The sequence below is a fragment of the Stenella coeruleoalba genome, assembly GCF_951394435.1.
Source record: "Stenella coeruleoalba genome assembly, chromosome: 2".
NCBI classification, from domain to species: domain Eukaryota; kingdom Metazoa; phylum Chordata; class Mammalia; order Artiodactyla; family Delphinidae; genus Stenella; species Stenella coeruleoalba.
Window position 1 is genome coordinate 121,784,242 of NC_137147.1, and position 18,667 is coordinate 121,802,908.

At 40.9% G+C, this 18,667-nt stretch overlaps 1 protein-coding gene across 1 annotated transcript; it reads left to right on the forward strand.

The window, feature by feature from the left end:
* Window positions 1–505: 505 nt before the first annotated feature.
* Window positions 506–14,130, forward strand: ARRDC4 (arrestin domain containing 4). The gene is made up of 8 exons (XM_079910771.1): window positions 506–1,144; window positions 5,370–5,436; window positions 5,683–5,830; window positions 8,288–8,390; window positions 9,393–9,649; window positions 10,181–10,343; window positions 10,925–11,079; window positions 11,433–14,130. The coding sequence occupies exons 1-8, from the start codon at window positions 856–858 to the stop codon at window positions 11,487–11,489; spliced, it is 1,239 nt and encodes a 412-aa protein (XP_079766897.1). The 5' UTR covers window positions 506–855; the 3' UTR covers window positions 11,490–14,130.
* Window positions 14,131–18,667: the final 4,537 nt, after the last annotated feature.

The window sequence follows — 18,667 nt, forward strand, 5'->3', positions numbered from 1 at the left end:
TGTTCCAGGTTGAGAACCACAGCCTTCATTCTTCCCTTCTGCAGCTCTTTCTTAGGCTGCGAACTCTGAAACCCGAGAGAGGCGGGGCTCAGGAACCTGGAGGTTAGTAGATGCCAAGTTGTCCATTAAAGTTCCGAGGCGGTCGGCCCCCAAATCTCACAAGGAAATACTGCTAAATTCCTTTTTCCAGGGTATCTACTTCCTCTCGAGTATTGCAGATGTAATCATAAACACAAGCTGGTCGCAGCCACAACCTCACATTCTAGTGTGAAGCCCCCTGACTCCCGCAAACAGTTCCCAAGCTGCTAGAAACCTCGCCTCCGTTTGTAACCATAGGAACGGCTGGCACGCCGCGAGCCTGAGATTCCCGGTTCCGCCCCCTCCCTAACCAATATTGTTCCCCACTATCTGTCCACATGGGCGCACCGCCTCACTATTGGTCAGTGCCCCAGGACTGTGCCTTGCCCCAGCCAATAAACGGACTGTGCACGTGTACACCGCGAACTCTGATTGGTCACCACTCCCTGATCACGCACTGCCTTCCTGCGCCAACCCGTGCGCGGCGGCGCCAATGAAATGACTCAGTAGCCATTTATAACCAATCAGCACGCCGCGCGGCTCACAGCCAGCCTATGGGCGCGCGCCGGGGGTGGGGTGTCCCGGCCCTTTTCCATTCCCACCTGGGTTTGTTAAAGCGACAGGCCCTACGGCGCACCGAGGCTCCACCGGGCACCGCAAAGCGGCCGCGCGGGCCCTCGGCGTGAGCTGGCGCCCGTGACAGCGGCGCTGCTCTGCTTGCGACGCCGGCTCCGGGCCGCTGCCGACGTCCTTGGTGCGGCCGCGTCGGCCGGTAGGATGGGCGGTGAGGCGGGGTCCGCGGCGGTGGTGGGCTCCGAGAGCCGCGTGAAGAGTCTAGGTCTGGTGTTCGAGGACGAGCGCAAGGGCTGCTACTCGAGCGGCGATACGGTGGCAGGGCATGTGTTGCTGGAGGCTGCAGAGCCGGTGACCCTCCGGGCGCTGCGCCTGGAGGCCCAGGGTCGCGCCACCGCCGCCTGGGGCCCGAGCGCCGGCGCCACTGCCCCGGCAGCCGCCTCGGAGGTGGAGTACTTGAACGTGCGCCTGAGCCTGCGCGAGCCCCCGGCCGGTGAGCGCGGGCCACGGCCCGGAGAGGGGCTGGCGGGACTGGGAGAGGGCAAGCCGGCGGATGCCCACCGGCTGGGTGGGCGGGGGGTCCGCCCACGGGGTAGCCGGCCTCAGTTTGGTCGCCTTGACGGGCGGGCAACAATGCCTGCGCCCCCCATCTCACAGCACCGGGGAGATGGTGCTCACTTCTGCTGGCGCCCCGCCCCTGGCTCGCTGGGGTCTGACTGCCGCCACGGTCCCAGGACCATCTAGGACAGCTCTGGGAGTGAGCCGTTGCCATGGGAACCTGTGATGGGCAGTCAGGAATCGAGGATCTGGGGACTTAGGTTCCTTCTCTTGTGGTCTGAGGAGTGGAGGGCGGAACCAGAGTTTACGAGGTTCCATTCTCGGGTGCCCAGTTTATGGGGGCCCCATCTCCCCCGCCCCGTCTCTAGATGCTAGTTCTTGGTTCGTGATGAGTTAGCAAAACCTCAGTCTTAGGAAGAGGGAAGTAGTTCCTGAGCGTTACGAGTTCAAAGGAAGTGCTTTTTGACTTGATCATCATACTTGGTTTCTCTCCTTTGGGGAGTGGGGTAACTTAAGAGTTCTACGTCTGTCTTACTTTCTTTGTATTTATTTTTCGCTTCTTTTTGTTTCCTTTGCATTCTCTTCCTCCCTCCCCTGGCCCACCCCCATAGACCTTTAGTGACAGTGGGATCTGGGCACTGTAAGAGTTTCTGGAAGATTGATGACCCTTCTTGTGAAGTCCAGTTAATAGTGTAGGCTTTTACACTATTAAAAGTGCCCATGTGGAAACTCACTACATGGGTATTCTATCAATATTAGGTGCAAAAAAATACTAGGAACGGTGAGTCTTAGTCTTCTTTCAGTTGGTAGGAGCTACTTTAAACTATTTTACTTTTCTGCCTCATCAGCTTCAGCATTTATCTGTAAAATAAATAATGGTATAGACTCTCGGCCCTTGAAGAATAAAATACGGCGTATCAGTGTTTAACCCTTGCTATGTATTATACAAAAATCAGTAGTAAGTGCAGTTTTTCCATGTCCTGCTGTGGAGAAGTAGACTATTCACAGTTAAATCCTCAAGGTATGTGAGAATCGAGTAATCCCAAAAACTGTGGTGAGGAGAACATGTATGAACCAAAGTCCTCTTTTGGATTAACAAGTATAGTATGTTAGGTGACAGTTCTTACCTGCCTTATGCCCTTTCATCAATATGGTTTCCAGAATCAACCTATACATGCCTACCCCAAGGTAACAGACAACACAGATTTTCAAGATGGCTGACTGGAGTCAAGGGCAATGGAAAAGGGAAGTAAATTGTTTTTTTGTCCAGGACTTTGGACTCTGTATTTCTGTGCCCATAATTCCTCAGTAAATAGATGTAAGATAAATAGCAGTTGGACCTGGGATTCGAAGTAAAAAAACCGCTTTGGTAAAATCTGGGCTATCAAATAGTGTTTGATTCACAAGTCAGGTTTCGTCTTGTCATTCTAACGGAATAGAATGGCTAACCCTAGACAACCTGAAAATCTTAGCTTGTTTTAGAATGTACCAAAACAAACCTTTGCAAAAAGTAAAATCATAGTCTGTTTTAGTTGATTTCATTGAGAAAAAGAATCATTCCGAATATCTGTAGCTTGGAAGAGGCTAGCAACTTTACATAGTTGTGGACTCTTAGGTTCATCTAATTCCAAAACCTAGCTGAATTTCAGCCACCTGAAGAGATTTTTAGAAATCCAGATATTCAGGAAGTATGGCTGTGGGATCTATTTTCAAAAAATCTACTGGATAATTTTTCAGCATTGTTAATCTAACTACTTGCTTTCATGGTGATTGATTTTCTTCATATTTTTATTCAATAATTATGATAGAAAGACAAGACACATCAGAGAGTTGGTTTCACTTCTTGGTCGCACACCAGGAGTATGACCTTGTGCGTGTTACTCATCCTTCCTGAGCCCCAGTCTGCCTCTGTGATGGTCTTCTAGCTCCCACGCTCACCAGTGCTCTGAATTACGAGTTTGGGCTGAAGGACCATTAGCGAATGAAACATCTTGTGACATTGTAGTTCTCGTTGCATAAGACAAAGGTAATAAACTATGAGCAGAAGCAGAAATGGGCACATGATTCAGCTTGTGGACCTACTTAATTAAAAATTAATAAATAAGAGAAAGCAAGCAAGCAAAGATTTGTTTCCAAATACTATAACCCAGGTTTATCAACTTTCTCAAAAATTTTTCCTGTTTATGTTTTGAGGTAGTTGAAAGTCTCATTTTAAATGTTCTAGTTCCTATGTTGATTTGTTTTTTCTCTGAAGAGGGAACTTCATCTCTCTCTCAACCTCTTCCAATGTCCTGTGCAACTCTGTTCTTCACACTTGCCTGTCATGCTCTGCCTCATTCCCTTCCCTTCATCTAAACCCCTTCTCACTTGTTTCCATGCCAACTCTTACTTCAACAGCAGAAGTGGTCCTCAAGATGCCCCCGCCACTACCGTGGACTCCAGCATGCTAGGGTCATTACTTGTGTACAAGTGTCTATAGCCTCCTTTCCTCCCAAGGTCTATTTGGGGATTGAAGTTATTTAGGTTTGTATCCATTTCGTATCAGCTTTGTGCTTGACATTTAAGCACTGTAAATTTTGGACATAAATGAAATCCACATTTTTAAACGTTTCAAGTACTTTGTCATATTCAGTAAGCTAATGATTACAAATTAGAACTTTAGCCCAGCTCTAAGGAGTGTTGGGATTCCTTGAGCCTAGTACCTGATAGCTATAAAATGGAGAGGCTTCCCTGATTCCAGTGCTGTAGCACTGCTGGGACTTATAGGGCGGCTCTGGACACACCTGAGCTCTGGGACTCACTCTGTCACTGTCATTTAACATGGTCTCATGTCCCTTTGACTTATTCACTTAGCTTCCAAGTCACCCCCCTTTTGAGTATTTCTATTTGAATGATCTTAAGTGGCAAATACTTGTAAGGTTTTTTTTTTTCTAATATATTACACATTGAAAATTGGAGATAGATTCAGGAAACTTAATGGGCCAGTAATGCATTCCTGTTTCCTAAAAGTATAAGGTTGAAATGTTAACTGAGTTGATGATGGTCTTAGAACTCTAGTATTTAAATGAAAAATTATCCCATTTCACTCGTGATTTCTGGCCTTTAAATTTTTTTTAATGAATGGTTACAGTAGAAATCTCCATTTCATATCTACTGACCAGGCATATCTCAGAGAAAGTTCTCAGTCTGTTCTGCACTTTCTTCATATTAATCATCCCACCCTTGATGAGGGAATTTAGTTCTAAACTTGAATCTATGCACATAAAATGAAGGGAACATTTGTAAGTATCTCTGGGGAGCCACCCAACCAACACTGATAGCCCTGGAGTTGGCTTCAGATCTGAACGATACAGTCTCTGCACTCATCAGGGCTCCAGCACTGCCTCTGGCTTTGCTAGGTCCATCCACACGCTGCCTACTGGCCTTCTCACAGTCAAGGATAAGCCTCTGCGTGAAATGAAATGGTGCTGGCTGACCCCAGAGCAGGAGGAAGGAGTCGTGGCCATGCTTGGCCAGGCCCACTCCATATCCCAAGTTAAACAACATCCCCTATTAATCAGTAATGACTCCTGCCTAATAATTTGTTCTGTTGGTTTGGCTATTTAGTATTCAGTATTCGTAATATTCCAAGTAAATTTTTCCTCTCCTTTTCCATCTCTGCCCAAAAAATATTTAGTCTGATTTTTGTGGTATACCCAAAATAAATAGATCTATTTTTTTCTAGATTAATTTTAGGTCCAGTTTAATATTGGTACCTCATGTTAATATAATAGTATACTAACGTTAGTATACTCATGCTAGTATACAAGTGGGGGAAATAAATGTTTATGTATATGTAGGTATGTATGTGTATATGGTTGTATACACATATATATGTATATGGGAGCTCTGGCATTTTATGGTAATTACTTGTGTAATTGGTCTATTTGCAGATAGAAGATACATATGTATATACATATATATGTGGTTTGAAATTGATTAAACTTGGTAAAAGTTGATTCAAAATTTAATTCTCTAAATCTCAGTTTAATGTACTTTTTGATGTATGTTCAGTGTTATATATAGCTAGGAAAACCTTTTAAAAAAACTATGATTTACATTGTGAAAATTCTTGATGTAATATGAACCTTAGTAAAAATAAAATGTATTCTCTTTTTTAGGTGAAGGCATCCTCTTACTACAGCCTGGAAAACATGAATTTCCATTTAGCTTCCAACTTCCATCTGAGTAAGTGAAACTGTGTAACTGGGGATTTCCTTTCCCTGCAACCTGTCTATCCAGTTGTATGGGCACCAAGTACCTTCTGACATTCAGGTGTGCATGTTTATCCTGAATAACCACTGAGTAGACCTAACCCCGCTCACCTTTTTAAAAAAAAAAAACAAAACAAAACACCCAACACTTTAAGGGCTTTTCCCAGTTTCGTTAAACTGAAAAACAAAGTTAAAAAGTCATCTCTTTGGTTGATTTCAGACCTTTGGTAACCTCATTCTCCGGGAAATATGGAAGTATTCGGTACTGTGTGAGAGCAGTTTTGGAACGACCCCAGGCACCTGATCAGAGCATTAAGCGGGAACTCCAGGTCGTCAGTCACATCGATGTCAACACACCAGCATTACTAGTAAGTTCTTCCTCCTTCTCTTCCTCCTTCCCCTTTTCCTCCTTCCCTTCCATCCTCCTTCCTTTCAACTGTGGTCTTTACATTTAGCAAGTCTGGTGGCAGCCTGTCCTGTCACTTTCCGATACAATCTTATAACCCATAGGCATTCACTATAAATATGTGATTCTAAGTTGGGCAAATTACAAATTGTGTGTGTTAGTACTATTGATTGTGTCCCTGTTGTTCAGGGCTTCTTTTGCCAGAAAGTTACATGGGCTTAAAATGCATTAATAAGGCTTAATAATAATAATGCACACACACAGAGTAGTTACTTTTCCCAGAGCAGCCACATTCACAGGGCTGTGGTATTCTAAACTCTTCGCTAATAGCAGGTTGAGGAACAGTAATTATGGAAGAGTATTAATCACTCCCAGCCTGTTATTGAAGCTCAGGCCATTATGCTGTGTCTCCTTGCATTTTGCATGTCATTTTCTAACATTAAGTAAGTGCATGCAGCTGCTCTGGAGACCCTTTCACTTATCATTTCCTTATGACAGATTTGGCCACATTAAAGCATTGAACTTCTAATAATCACCAGAAATACTGTAGGCTGGTAAGAAAGATTAGGCTATAAGTAACAACAGAATAGGCAAGATGGGAGTTAATGAGCTAGATTCTTTTATCTAAACCCATATTATCAAAATAATATAAAATTATACCTTGTACTTTCATGATAGCTACTAGGACCTAATGGTTCTTCATTTAAATATGAATGAATGATTTTTTACTTCATAATTTAAACTTTCCATCATGATACTGATGTTACAGAGATATATTTTTAATATTGGAGGTTTCTCTTTCTACCCAGTGTTTTTAAAGATCAGGAAAAGAAACAGGAGTTAAAAGTTGTTTAACTCTACTTCCACACGAAAGTGAAATAGAATTTACTCTGATGTTCACCTTTAGATTATAAAAATGTAACAGATATGGCCTAGTTGCATGGTCCCTTGTGGCCAAAATCGTACAATAGCCAGACCCAGCTGACCCAGCTTATAACTATGACTTATCACCTGCTCAGCACCTATTTTGAAAATTAATGATGCTGATAACTGCTTTGTGTTTCTAAAAACTACTTGGAATTGGGTGGTTAACTAATTCTAAACTATTTATGGGGCCATTGTGGCAAATAATTTAAAGATTTTTTATTTTTTGGCAAAAAGAGATACTATTTGTCCTTTACTATCCTTTTATAATTGAAAAACATATTGCAGCTTTGGGTTTTACAGTGAACTTTTGGTTTGTGCGTCTTGTAAACTGAGCATTTTAAACAGTATTTTATAAAACTGTTTTATAAACAGTATTATATAAGCGTCTTGTATCGCTTATCTTGCTACTGTAGAATAGAAAGTGGGGTGGTGAGTTCAATAACCCTTTAGATCCATTACACTAGGTGTGTTATTGCACTACCGTTACACAAAACCCAAAAATCATTCTAAGTTAAGGACGCTTGAAATTTCTGCCTAATCATTTTGAAGTAAGGAAAAAAGGCTGTTTCCTTATTCCACATTTTAAATGCCAAGACAAAAAGAACATTCTGATTATTGATTTTTATACCATTTCTCCTTTTCCTGATCTACACATAGTCTTTAAAAAAAAAAAGTAGTTCTGTCATATTAATAGGTACTACTACAGTTTTTTGGGTTTTGTTTTTGTTTTGTGTTTTTTTGCGGTACACGGGCCTCTCACTGTTGTGGCCTCTCCCGTTGTGGAGCACAGGCTCCAGACGCGCAGGCTCAGCAGCCATGGCTCACGGGCCCAGCTGCTCCATGGCATGTGGGATCTTCCCGGACCGGGGCATGAACCTGTGTCCCCTGCATCGGCGGGTGGACTCTCAACCACTGCCCCACCTGGGAAGCCCTCTACTGCAGTTTTTTTTGTTTTTTGTTTTTTTTGTTTTTTTTTGGTTTTGTGGTAAGTGGGCCTCTCACTGTTGTGGCCTCTCCCATTGCGGAGCACAGGCTCCGGACGCGCAGGCTCAGCGGCCATGGCTAACGGGCCCAGCCGCTCCATGGCATGTGGGATCCTCCCGGACCGGGGCACGAACCCATGTCCCCTGCATTGGCAGGCGGACTCCCAACTACTGCGCCACCAGGGAAGCCCTCTACTGCAGTTTTTGATTGCTTTTTTAAAGGATTGTATATCACTTCCCAGAAACACAATGAAAACATAGGATAAAATAGAATGATGTCACCCTAATTTGAATCTGAAAATTCACCTTAGTTTTCCTGAAAAGGGAATGATTTTTAATGCTTTGTCTTTAACTATTGTACCTAGTTTGTCACAGGAAGATAAGAAAGGTTGATTTGTTGTTTTTTGGAAGACATTGCTGTACAACTGTTTAATAAAAAATGACATAACTTTAAGTTCTATGAGTTTTCTAGACCAGTTTAATTATTTTTATTATTTGAACTTTTCAAGACCCCTGTATTGAAAACGCAAGAGAAAATGGTTGGCTGTTGGTTTTTCACTTCTGGTCCAGTCTCACTGAGTGCCAAAATTGAAAGAAAGGGATACTGTAATGGTAAGCAAACTGTTTAAAAATCCAAATGCAAGATTCATTCATTTTATTAGCTAATTGTAAGTGATTTTTAATAGTGTTTTGTAATTTACCAAGTATATAGTATTTTAAAACATGAATAATACAGTTGTCTGGTTCTAGTATAAATAATTGATACTTAAATATTTGTAAATAGATGAGCGGATCCCAATAATCCTGGTATTTCTGACTTTAGTCCTGGTACTTTCATAGCAAAGACTAAAACCAGTAGAGTGGGAAAATGCCAGCATTTTATTTTAATGTTGCAAAAAAATGTTCCAAGCAGTGTTGCTCAGAAGAGAGCTGTTGTCATATGAAAATACTGTTAGGCATTCTGACTCCATGCTGGAAATTCAAATATATGGGAGGGGCTAGAATGTAGAGCATTGACACTCTTAACAGTCAGATTGATATCAGAACAACAATCTGTGAAGGGCCCAATTCCATCCAGTGGATTTGGCCCCCACTCCAGGGTTCTGGCTTCTTGGAAATGAATATGGAATAGAATAGTATGATGGTGGGTGTATAATGTGGGTGTAAAACTTGGCTACTCCATCCATTGCTTTATTTGTGTTTATCAGTTCCTAAAATGGGAAGATTTTGTTCTTCTGTTGGGAAGATTTTAATTTGTTAGGCACTAATGAGTATGTTAGTGATCTTCTGTACTTAACGTAGTACTGAATCATTTATTTGTATGTCTTCTCTTAACTTTTATAGATACTGGTCATTTACAGATCTTTAGAATTGGTAGCCTAATATTGCTACATTAGAAAAGTGAATCATGTGATAGTTAGAAAACAGTATCTACCACAAACTGCCATAAATTTTCACTTCTCTGACTCAGATTTGCAATGTAAGTTTTCCGTGAGGCTTCTCAACTTGTTAAAGCAGCGTTGCCACATTTCAGCTTTCATCAGTAACAGCTTTGTTCCACTGTGGAGAGAATTTCCTCAAGGGTCTCTGAAGGTGTTTCTGTTTTCTTTTTAGGAGAAGCTATTCCAATCTATGCAGAAATAGAGAATTGTTCCTCTCGTCTGATTGTTCCCAAAGCTGCCATTTTCCAGACGCAGACTTACCTGGCCAGTGGGAAAACGAAGACCGTGCGGCTCATGGTGGCCCACGTGCGCGGGAACCACATCGCCTCCGGGAGCACCGACACCTGGAACGGGAAGACCCTCAAGATCCCGCCTGTGACGCCGTCCATCCTGGACTGCTGCATCATCCGAGTGGACTACTCCTTAGCTGTGAGCATGGCGCTTGGTGAAATTACAGACGTAGCATGGAGCCATACCTGGTGCCATGTTACTGAGAAGATGTACCTTTAATACCCAGGAAAATGTCATTTTATGTCAGCATTATAACAAATTGTGGAATATGTGAAGATTGGCCTTTGTTTTTTAATCAAAAACTATCCCCCTGAGGTATTTAATTAAATAACATGGAAGAATGAAGGTGCAGTAGGGCTGCTATATTGAAGACATAAGTAACTTTCTATGGTTCTGTGTAAGCTGTGCTCACTTACAATGAAGTGTATTAAGGCCACACTTCCCCATCACAGAGCGTTCACTGTATTTCGTGGGCTCTTCATTTAGTTCTTCATTTTATTCGTCAGGACAATTTACAGTTGTGTTGGGGGTGGTAGCAGACAACAAAAGCATTTTTTCTATGAAAAAATAATTGGGTTATTTACTATGAGGTTTAACTTATATTTGTGCCTTTCTCTCTCTCTCTCTCTCTCTCTCTCTTTGTTGTTGTTTTGTTTTTTGGCATATTAGGTGTATATTCACATTCCCGGTGCTAAAAAATTGATGCTTGAGCTGCCTGTAGTGATTGGCACGGTTCCATACAATGGTTTTGGCAGCAGAAACTCCAGCATTGCCAGCCAGTTTTTTATGGATATGAGCTGGTTGACGCTGACTCTGCCAGAACAGCCTGAAGGTAAAATGTTCTGAGGTTCTTTCAGAATGCAGTTTTACACATAGAGTACTTAAGAACAGGAAGTATGAGGTAGGAAATGCTCAAATGATAATTACTGCTGCCACTACAACTATTATTACTCTTTTTATTACTAAAAATCATCAAACATTATTCCCAGAGGGGACTTTGAGAGTTTAGCTTAGCCAAGACAGAAAGCTCCTAATGGCAGATCCAGAAATACAATCTACATCTCCTGATTCCTATTTATAATAGTAGAAGAATGGAAAATAATCAGAGTAAGAGTATAGTGTGTTATGTTGGTGTTTTCCGTAGCCACATTTCAATGATTTTTTTTAACCTAGACTAAAACACACACGTCTCAAAGAGAATATAAATCAGTGTTAATAGTACTTTAATAAAAGCAGAATCTACTGAATATTTTTTTGTTGTAATGGGCACAAAAACTTCCTGCTTAGAGGAAAAAATACCAATGTTTTATCTTCAAATTAAGCTAAGTTTCTTGTTCCTGTAAGAGTTCAGAAGAGAGTAATGTAATTAGTTTTTGCGTGGATTTCTTAGAGCCAACTCCTTTTTTGTTTCAGCACCACCAAATTACGCAGACGTGGTGTCGGAGGAAGAATTATCTAGACACGTTCCTCCTTACCCTCAACCCCCTAACTGTGAGGGGGAGTCGTGCTGTCCTATGTTTGCCTGCATTCAGGAATTCAGATTTCAGCCTCCGCCTCTTTATTCAGAGGTAAAGCAAAAGAAAATTAGACTTGTGTTGTGCTGTTTGTAAATAATCCTCTGTGTCTGTTTTTGACTCCCAATTAGTAGAGGATACATACAAAAAAATTTTTACGATGGTGATAGATTATCACTGATCCACTTACCACATTTTGTGGTGTTTTCTTGGTACTCTGTAGCATACATGTAGAGTACCATGGATTGCCTTTAAGGCCATGGAATACAGAGAACTTAAGTGGCCTACTGGGACTTCTTAATAACAGGCTTTAAGCAGTTTGGCTTATGACCATATAATTAGAAATAGATACTAGAATCACGTTAAAGAATGCTGCAGTAGTAATCTTGGTCTGCTCGTTTTTGCAGGTTGATCCACATCCTAGTGATGTAGAAGAGACCCAGCCTGTTTCCTTCATTCTCTGAACGTATTTCAGAAATCACTGTGTTCATCACCAAATTAGAATGTTGGTTCTTTCCCCCTGTCTTTTTGGGGAAGAGGGAGGGAAGATTAGCTTAAGAACATAAATAGACATCAAGACTGAAGGTGATAGAAATTAAAGAATGCATGTACTTTCCAGTGGGCCAACAGGATTGTTGCACAAGTTTGTGATGTGGTCTTGTATCCCTTTAGAACTATGGGACAAAGATGTGAAAAGTCACAGAATGTAATGGAAGTCCTGATGGTGATAGAGTAAGTGAAGAGTGCCTATGCTGACCCAAGAGAAAGGTGCCTGTAAACAGTGAAAACACTATGCGAGCATATCTTTACAGAGGTTTCTCAAAGTAGAACAGATGTATCCTCAGCTTTAAGGCAGTATGGACGCATTGGGAGGAGACTTGATTTTGGAGAACGTAGCAGCACAGGGTGTGCATGAACAGGAAAGGGGCCCACTCTAAATTAAACATGAAGCGAGACCCTCTGGTGTCAGGGTCTTCATGATTTCTAACCATATTCCATAGGACTGAAGTCCTTAAAAGAATCCTTTTCGGAGGTCATGATCTTATGAGATTCTAATGAAGTAATACAGTTTTCACTCTTCTAATGGTAGTTTAAGAGGTAGTTTGTAAGTTGGCTATACAGCATTACGAAACCAAGAAAGAGTTCCTTCCTTGAAAGGCTTGTCAGTTGAAAGGGGAAAGGTGTACTTCAATATGAAAACACATTTTGTTGAAAGTTGCACTTTTTATCCCCTTTAAGTACTTCAGCAGAGTACATGTTTAATTTTCCTCATATCTTATTTACCTAGGAGCATATTAGAAAAAGACAGGGTTAAAAAAAGAAAAAGAAGAAAAAAAAGCTTGCATCCTTAGGATGCCTTGATAACTGCACAGGGGGAAAAAAGGCCTTTTTTACCTACCTCTGGTGGGGTTATCAGAATCAGATATGTTTTAAAACTCCAGGCCGGTGAAGTCTTCCTTGGAGTTTCTGCTCATTTGCAGTAGCAATCTCATCTCTCCTATCCCTAAACCTGAAACTGGACCAAGGGCAAAATCTATAAGGTTAACATCAGTTGAACGTTAATATGTGTATACCAAAGGGTATTTCAAAATAAATGCAAAATCAAGGCAGAAATACCATTTTCCCTTTTTTTGAAAAGTCATATAAACTTAATTTCTGTTAAGAGACTTAAGTCTCCTGATGGCAGTCACTGTGTTGTTCATTGTTATTCCAGTTCTTTAGTAATTCTGTTTAAACTGTGATTTTTTTATTGTTTTGGTGCAATATTTTATTATCCTTTAACCTCAGGATATTCAGACCAACAAGATTGTGTTGCTGCTAAAAGACTGAGCAGTGTTTTTACTGTCCCTCTGTCCCCTCCTAGTCACAGTCACATGTTCACTTGTTTTTACTTTAATCTGTTGGTTTTGTGAGCTGAGAGCATTTCTGTACACTAAGTAGAAGGGAGGTAGGGGTTCCCATGATAGAGATTTTGGACCAGCCCAGTACTTTGGTTTTCTCCATGTCCTGAGGGTTAGATCTGGAAACCCTGGTGCTTCCCATGCAGAATACTGTACTTCATTCAGCTGAACGATTAGCTTTTCTTTCAGTCAGTATATTCCGTTAGAAAAATTTTAAGGTTAAATTATGTATGTAAAAATTAGCTGGACATTTGATCAGGGATTTTTATACAAACATTAGGTAAATGTACGCTTTTCACCCTTGGGTATACCTCTCTTCTCTGTAATCACATAAGCATCTTAAGCCGTTCTTTCATCTTTTAAGCCACTGAATGAAAATCACAATACAAACTGTTTTACCAATAATTGTGGTACTGAAATTGTCACAAATCTTTTTTCCCTGCTTTGGTTTTTTGGTGATCTTTTATTTTGCTTTGTTTTTGTGTGTTTGGTAGCTATGTGCTGTCTAAACAGTTTTATTTTTACTTTAAAAAAAGATCACCTTCAGCTATTTCTTGACCTCTGAGTTGCAGTTTACATGTTTTGTCAAGACATTTTCCATCTCCATGATACCAAAACAAAGTAAAAGAAACAAAACAAAATGGTATGGAGGAAGAGAAAGTTTAATTATCTATCTGGCTGCAAGTAGAAAAGCAGCTGCTTACTGGAATCCTTCAGTAGGATCGTTTTGTCACCTTTTTTAAAGAAATGAAGTGCACCTACCAAATTAAAACAAAGCTGATTTTTTAGCACTTACGAGAATAGCTAAAAGGTATGATTTGCCTTATTGAATTGATATTGGTACGTCTGACCTTAAGCAGTACGTTGAAACTGCATACCTTTCTATAATCAAATTATTTGATGAAGGTAGAAGATTCTACATTGGAACAGAGAATACTTGGGAATGAAGGTAAAAATTTAGCTGCTATTTGCTTGTTTATTCTCCTCTTGCTTAGTTTGCAAAGAAACTGTGGCCTTAGAATTTTCTTTTTGATGCAAAAATTTTGAAATTGAGAAAGTGCATCTTCTGGCACACAAAATTCTTCCATGGGCAGAACTTTACTTTCATGTTTTTGTTTTGCACAATAAACTCAATAGGCAGGGGTTATGTTTTTGATAAGTTAACTATGAAAGCTTTTTATTTTTATTATAAAAATGTAACAATTTAACCCGGGGGGTGGGGTGGGGAGATTGTATTTTGTACTCTTGTCTGAACCCCATGGGTTCCTTTTGTTAATAAAATGATTACACTGATGCTGTGAGTTGCTAGTTTTGTTTTTTTGTTTTTGTAAGACTATGACTTAAATTGTTACAGACTTAAGGGAAGTCAATACAGTGAGACAAAATGTTACTGCTGTTGAGATCCTTTTGTAAATGTGTGCTATATCATCAGACCAGGCACAGCCCTGGTGGATTCTGAACCTGTTTTTATGATGGCCTCAGTTTCCCCCAAGGTAATCAGTTTTTAGCATTCTATGAAAAAGAGTAGTTGAGATGAGTGATTAAGCTTAAGCTATATTGGTCATTGAGAGGACATTATCTCCATTTATTCTCAAATAATAATGACCACTTCTTTAAAGCTTTCTGAGTTTTCATGTTTGTTTGACCAGAACCTTTCCAGGATTGATGTAGTAGGTCTGGTGGGCAGTCAGTGGACTCATACTGCAAAACACCCGTACGTAAGCCTCCCCTTTCCACGCACATATTCAAATGGACAAAAGTCATATATTTTCTACAGGGAATATGTAACAATATGTCATCTCAGGTAAACTGCCTTGACCCTCTGTCCTGGAAGATTTTAAATCTTAGCTAAGTGGTAACAATTAACCCAGGTAATTTACTCTCCAGGTTTTTATAATGTGTGAGATGATGTTAAATAATTGTCTTTTCTGCATTCACATTTGCAATCAACATAAATCGAGATATTTGTCTCATGCAGTAAATATCGAGGCAGAATTTATAAGATTACCATTAAAGTTTCTGTAGTTTGTATTGCAAAGTTTCAGGACATGGCAGTCTGGGACATAGCCCTTATATTACAAATGGGGATACCAAAACCCAGAGGTGTAACCTGAAAATTTGGCCTACATTCTTTGTAAGATTCCTGCTCACTCTAAAATTTCCTGATTCTACAACTTTAATAGAAGTTATGGAAACAGGAATTGCTTTAAATTACATACCTTAAGACTTGGCAGACCTGAATACTACTAAGCATATACTAAATCAAGAGTCTTCAGCATTTATATCTAAAAGCCCTGCCTCCTAAAAGGATGCCAGTCTTTGACTAAATTGCTTCATAAGTATGTTTGATTGGTAGCTAGAATCCTTTCTTCAGCAGAGGCATTTGTTTCTAATTTTATAATTTGAAATAATTATAGGATCACAAAAAAGTTGCATTAACAGTACAGAGAGATCCTGTGTACCCATCACCCAGTCTCCCCCAACCGTAACTATAACACATTATCAATATCCGGAAATTGACACTGACACAGTAAGAATTAACTAGAGTTCAAGCCTTCCTTGGATTTCACCTGTTTCTGAATAAACTCATTGTTCTCTTGCATGTTTTCCTATATAATTCTATGGCATTTTATTACATGTCTAGGTTCACATCACCACCACAATCAAGATAAAGAACTGTTCCATCACCACAAAGAAACTCCCTTGGGCTACCCCTAGGCAATCACACCCTCCCCTTCCCTAACCCCTGACTGAACTGTTCTCTATCTCTGTAATCTTCTCATTTTGAGAATGCTTAGATAGATGGGATCATTAGGTATGTACCTTTTGCAATTGCCTTTTTCACACTGCATAACACCATTAAGATCCATGCAAGTTGTACATATTGATAGTTTTTTCCTTTGTGTTTCAGCTGCAACATTTCAAAAGAAATATATCGGCTATTACTTAAAATGCCTTCTTGCAATTTTCAAAGAAAATATGTAACACGTGCACATGATACCTTTGTAAATATTGTTTTTACATTTGAGAACTACCTTTTATGTAGAAAATATTTAAATGCAGGTTTCCACAAACTTAGGGGTCATTTTCAGCTTGCCAAAGTCCGTGAAGTCTTTGAAGATAAATACAAAAAAATGCAAGGGCATTTGCTGCCCTCGGTTTACTCATTTAATAATATTTCCCTAATACCTCTCTACTAGTCTTGTACTGTCTAGGGGAAGACTTTTTCTTTAAAAAGTTACTTCCTGGTACTATACCCACTGGGACCCCAGTACCATATCTATTTAATGACTAAAGGACATAAAGTGTTCCAAAACAAAATGCTAACTTTACATATAGGAACTCCTTATAATAACAAAGATGTCCATGTTTTTTTATTTTGTCTTTTAGATGCCAAAATCCATCTGAGTCCCTGAGATAAGCATTCTGTATATGAAAGCTTATCTGTATTAGCTTTCACTCCAAATATTCAGTTTTGACTGGACTGGTTTATTGAGTTGATTCAAGTAAAGTATAAAGGTTTATGATCTATAGTTAATTAGCTTCAAAATACGGTGCGCGCATGTGCGCGCACACAGAACAGTTTCTTGCCTGGAAACTTCCCTCTGCAGGCAAGATGGGTATCAAAAGTTATATTTATGTATCTGGGAACTCAAAAGAGGGCACATTACCATCACCAAGTATCCCACTACTAGAAGACAAAGGGTGAGCCTTCTTTTTGGTAGCTGATATACTGGTGGGCAGTAAACAGATAAGGGTTAAAGAAGCTTTCAACTAAACAATTCTATGTTTCATAACACACCCTGAGTCACTACAGTTCGGGAAGTTGAAAGCAAAACCCTACTATTGAACCATAATAGTCCCTGGCATAATTCAGAAGGATCCAGGAGCCCATGTGAGAAAATGTAAGAAGCTATACTGAATATTCACTATCTGAGAGCTTCACTGCAGATTAATTTTAATAGTTTCAAGAGAGTTAAGATTATGGAAAAACAGCTTAGGAACCTAAGCACTTTTACAATTTTTTTCCCTTGCGTAAATTAAAACATAAGTACATGTATGTGTATATATAGGAGGAGTATAATACCAAGCAAAATCTCTAGTTCATCTTCTTTAGGAGAGGACGAACTCAAAGATTCCTTGTAAATCTCTTAAGAGAACATACTTCTACAGAGGTGGATTTCAAAGCAAATCTCTGTTTATTATTCCATCCTCAATTCAACATCTGGCTCTTTTAGATAAATGCAGAATTCTAGGTACTAAGGGAAACTGTAGCAACAAACACCTACTTTTATCTTATCTGACATAACAAAAAAACCTCCGTAACATGTCAAAAAGATAAACGCATAGGGCTGCAAACACCAACAGCTGCTCCTCTAAGAGAGTGGCAGGATCACATCTGATAAGTGTGATGTTTTTATGAAAATTAATTGCATTGTACTTGAAACTATTTTAAAACAACCAGCTCCAGAATTGTCCTCCCAGAAATAAAACAAGAATAATCCCTGATGCCAATGGGAAGATGTTTTAAATGGTATCTGCATTGAACAGAGGGATTTCTTAAGGTCTCAGATTTGCTTCTGACCACAATACAGAAGTCTCACAGGGGAGAACTGAGTTGGTGGTAGCCAGGCAAGCTGCATGTTTTTCCAGCCTCGCCCAGTCATAGATACCAGGTCTTTGACCCTTCAGCCTTAGCCTGGCTGGTTCCAAGATAAACTGTCCCTCAGCAGGCTCCAAGGCAGATGCTGGGAGCTGGGACGTGTCTCATTGCCCCAAGTCTGCTATGACCTGGCTCACCCACCTGGCTCAGCCATCGCCTCTTGCTGACTGTGTAACTCACACGTAGAAATTTACAAGTGCTCGGAGGGAACACTTCCCCAGGCAGCAGCCTGCAGAGTTGAGACCCAGAACCTCAATTCCAACACCAGGACCCCCACAGGGAGAGGAAGGTACAAGAAATTCCTTAAAACAAATAATCAGGAGTGGCTGCCATCAGCAAAAGTGAGGGCTCCCCATATCAGATAAGTTCACTGAGAGGAAATTGTCTCTTTTGGTGTTTGGTTTTGGTTTGGGGTTTGGGTTTTGGTTTTGCACCTGATTTTTGTGAAGGAAGTTTATACTTCGGGAGCTTCTCCTCCCACCTAGCCAGAGCCTCAATGCCCTGCCCAGTGATTGCTTGTCCTCGCCCAGGGGGAACAGGTTCTCCTGTTTGCCCAGGACTTTCCCCACGTCCCAGGACCCCCTTCAATCGCAAACTGGCACAGTTGGTCACCGTAGCCCTGCCCCACTATCGGGGGAAACCTGCTCTACCCCCCACTCCCGGACACACTACTGCAGGCCTTCACTGTGTCTTTGTCACTGTCTCTGCCCCTCCAGCACCAAAACCCTCCTACTGTCACCCAACAGCCCCGTGCAGCAGAGTGCCTTCCCCAAATGAACAAGGTCAAAGAAGCTCAAGACCTTTAAGCCATTGGGATTTGGACCGGGACCCCATTTGAGGCCAGCCAGATAGCTGATCCAGACTCCACCTCTCCCATCTCCTTCTTCTTTCTGCTGTGGAGGCCCCAGCTAGCCCAGGGCCAGCCTCTGGGCTCCCAGGGACCAGGGCCTGGCTCTGAACCATAGGTCACACCTCTGCAAGGCAAGTCACTTCCTCCCAGGCTTTGAGCCCTGTGCACAGACCCACATGGTCAGAGGCCACAGAGGTGCCCCTCATGCTGTCTTCTCGTTCTCTCTCT

Coding starts and splice junctions, on each gene's coding strand:
- ARRDC4 (XM_079910771.1), top strand. CDS start 856: ATGGGCGGTGAGGCGGGGTCCGCGGCGGTGGTGGGCTCCGAGAGCCGC. Junction 5,437..5,682: donor AGCTTCCAACTTCCATCTGA/GTAAGTGAAACT, acceptor GGTTGATTTCAG/ACCTTTGGTAACCTCATTCT. Junction 8,391..9,392: donor AAGAAAGGGATACTGTAATG/GTAAGCAAACTG, acceptor TTTTCTTTTTAG/GAGAAGCTATTCCAATCTAT.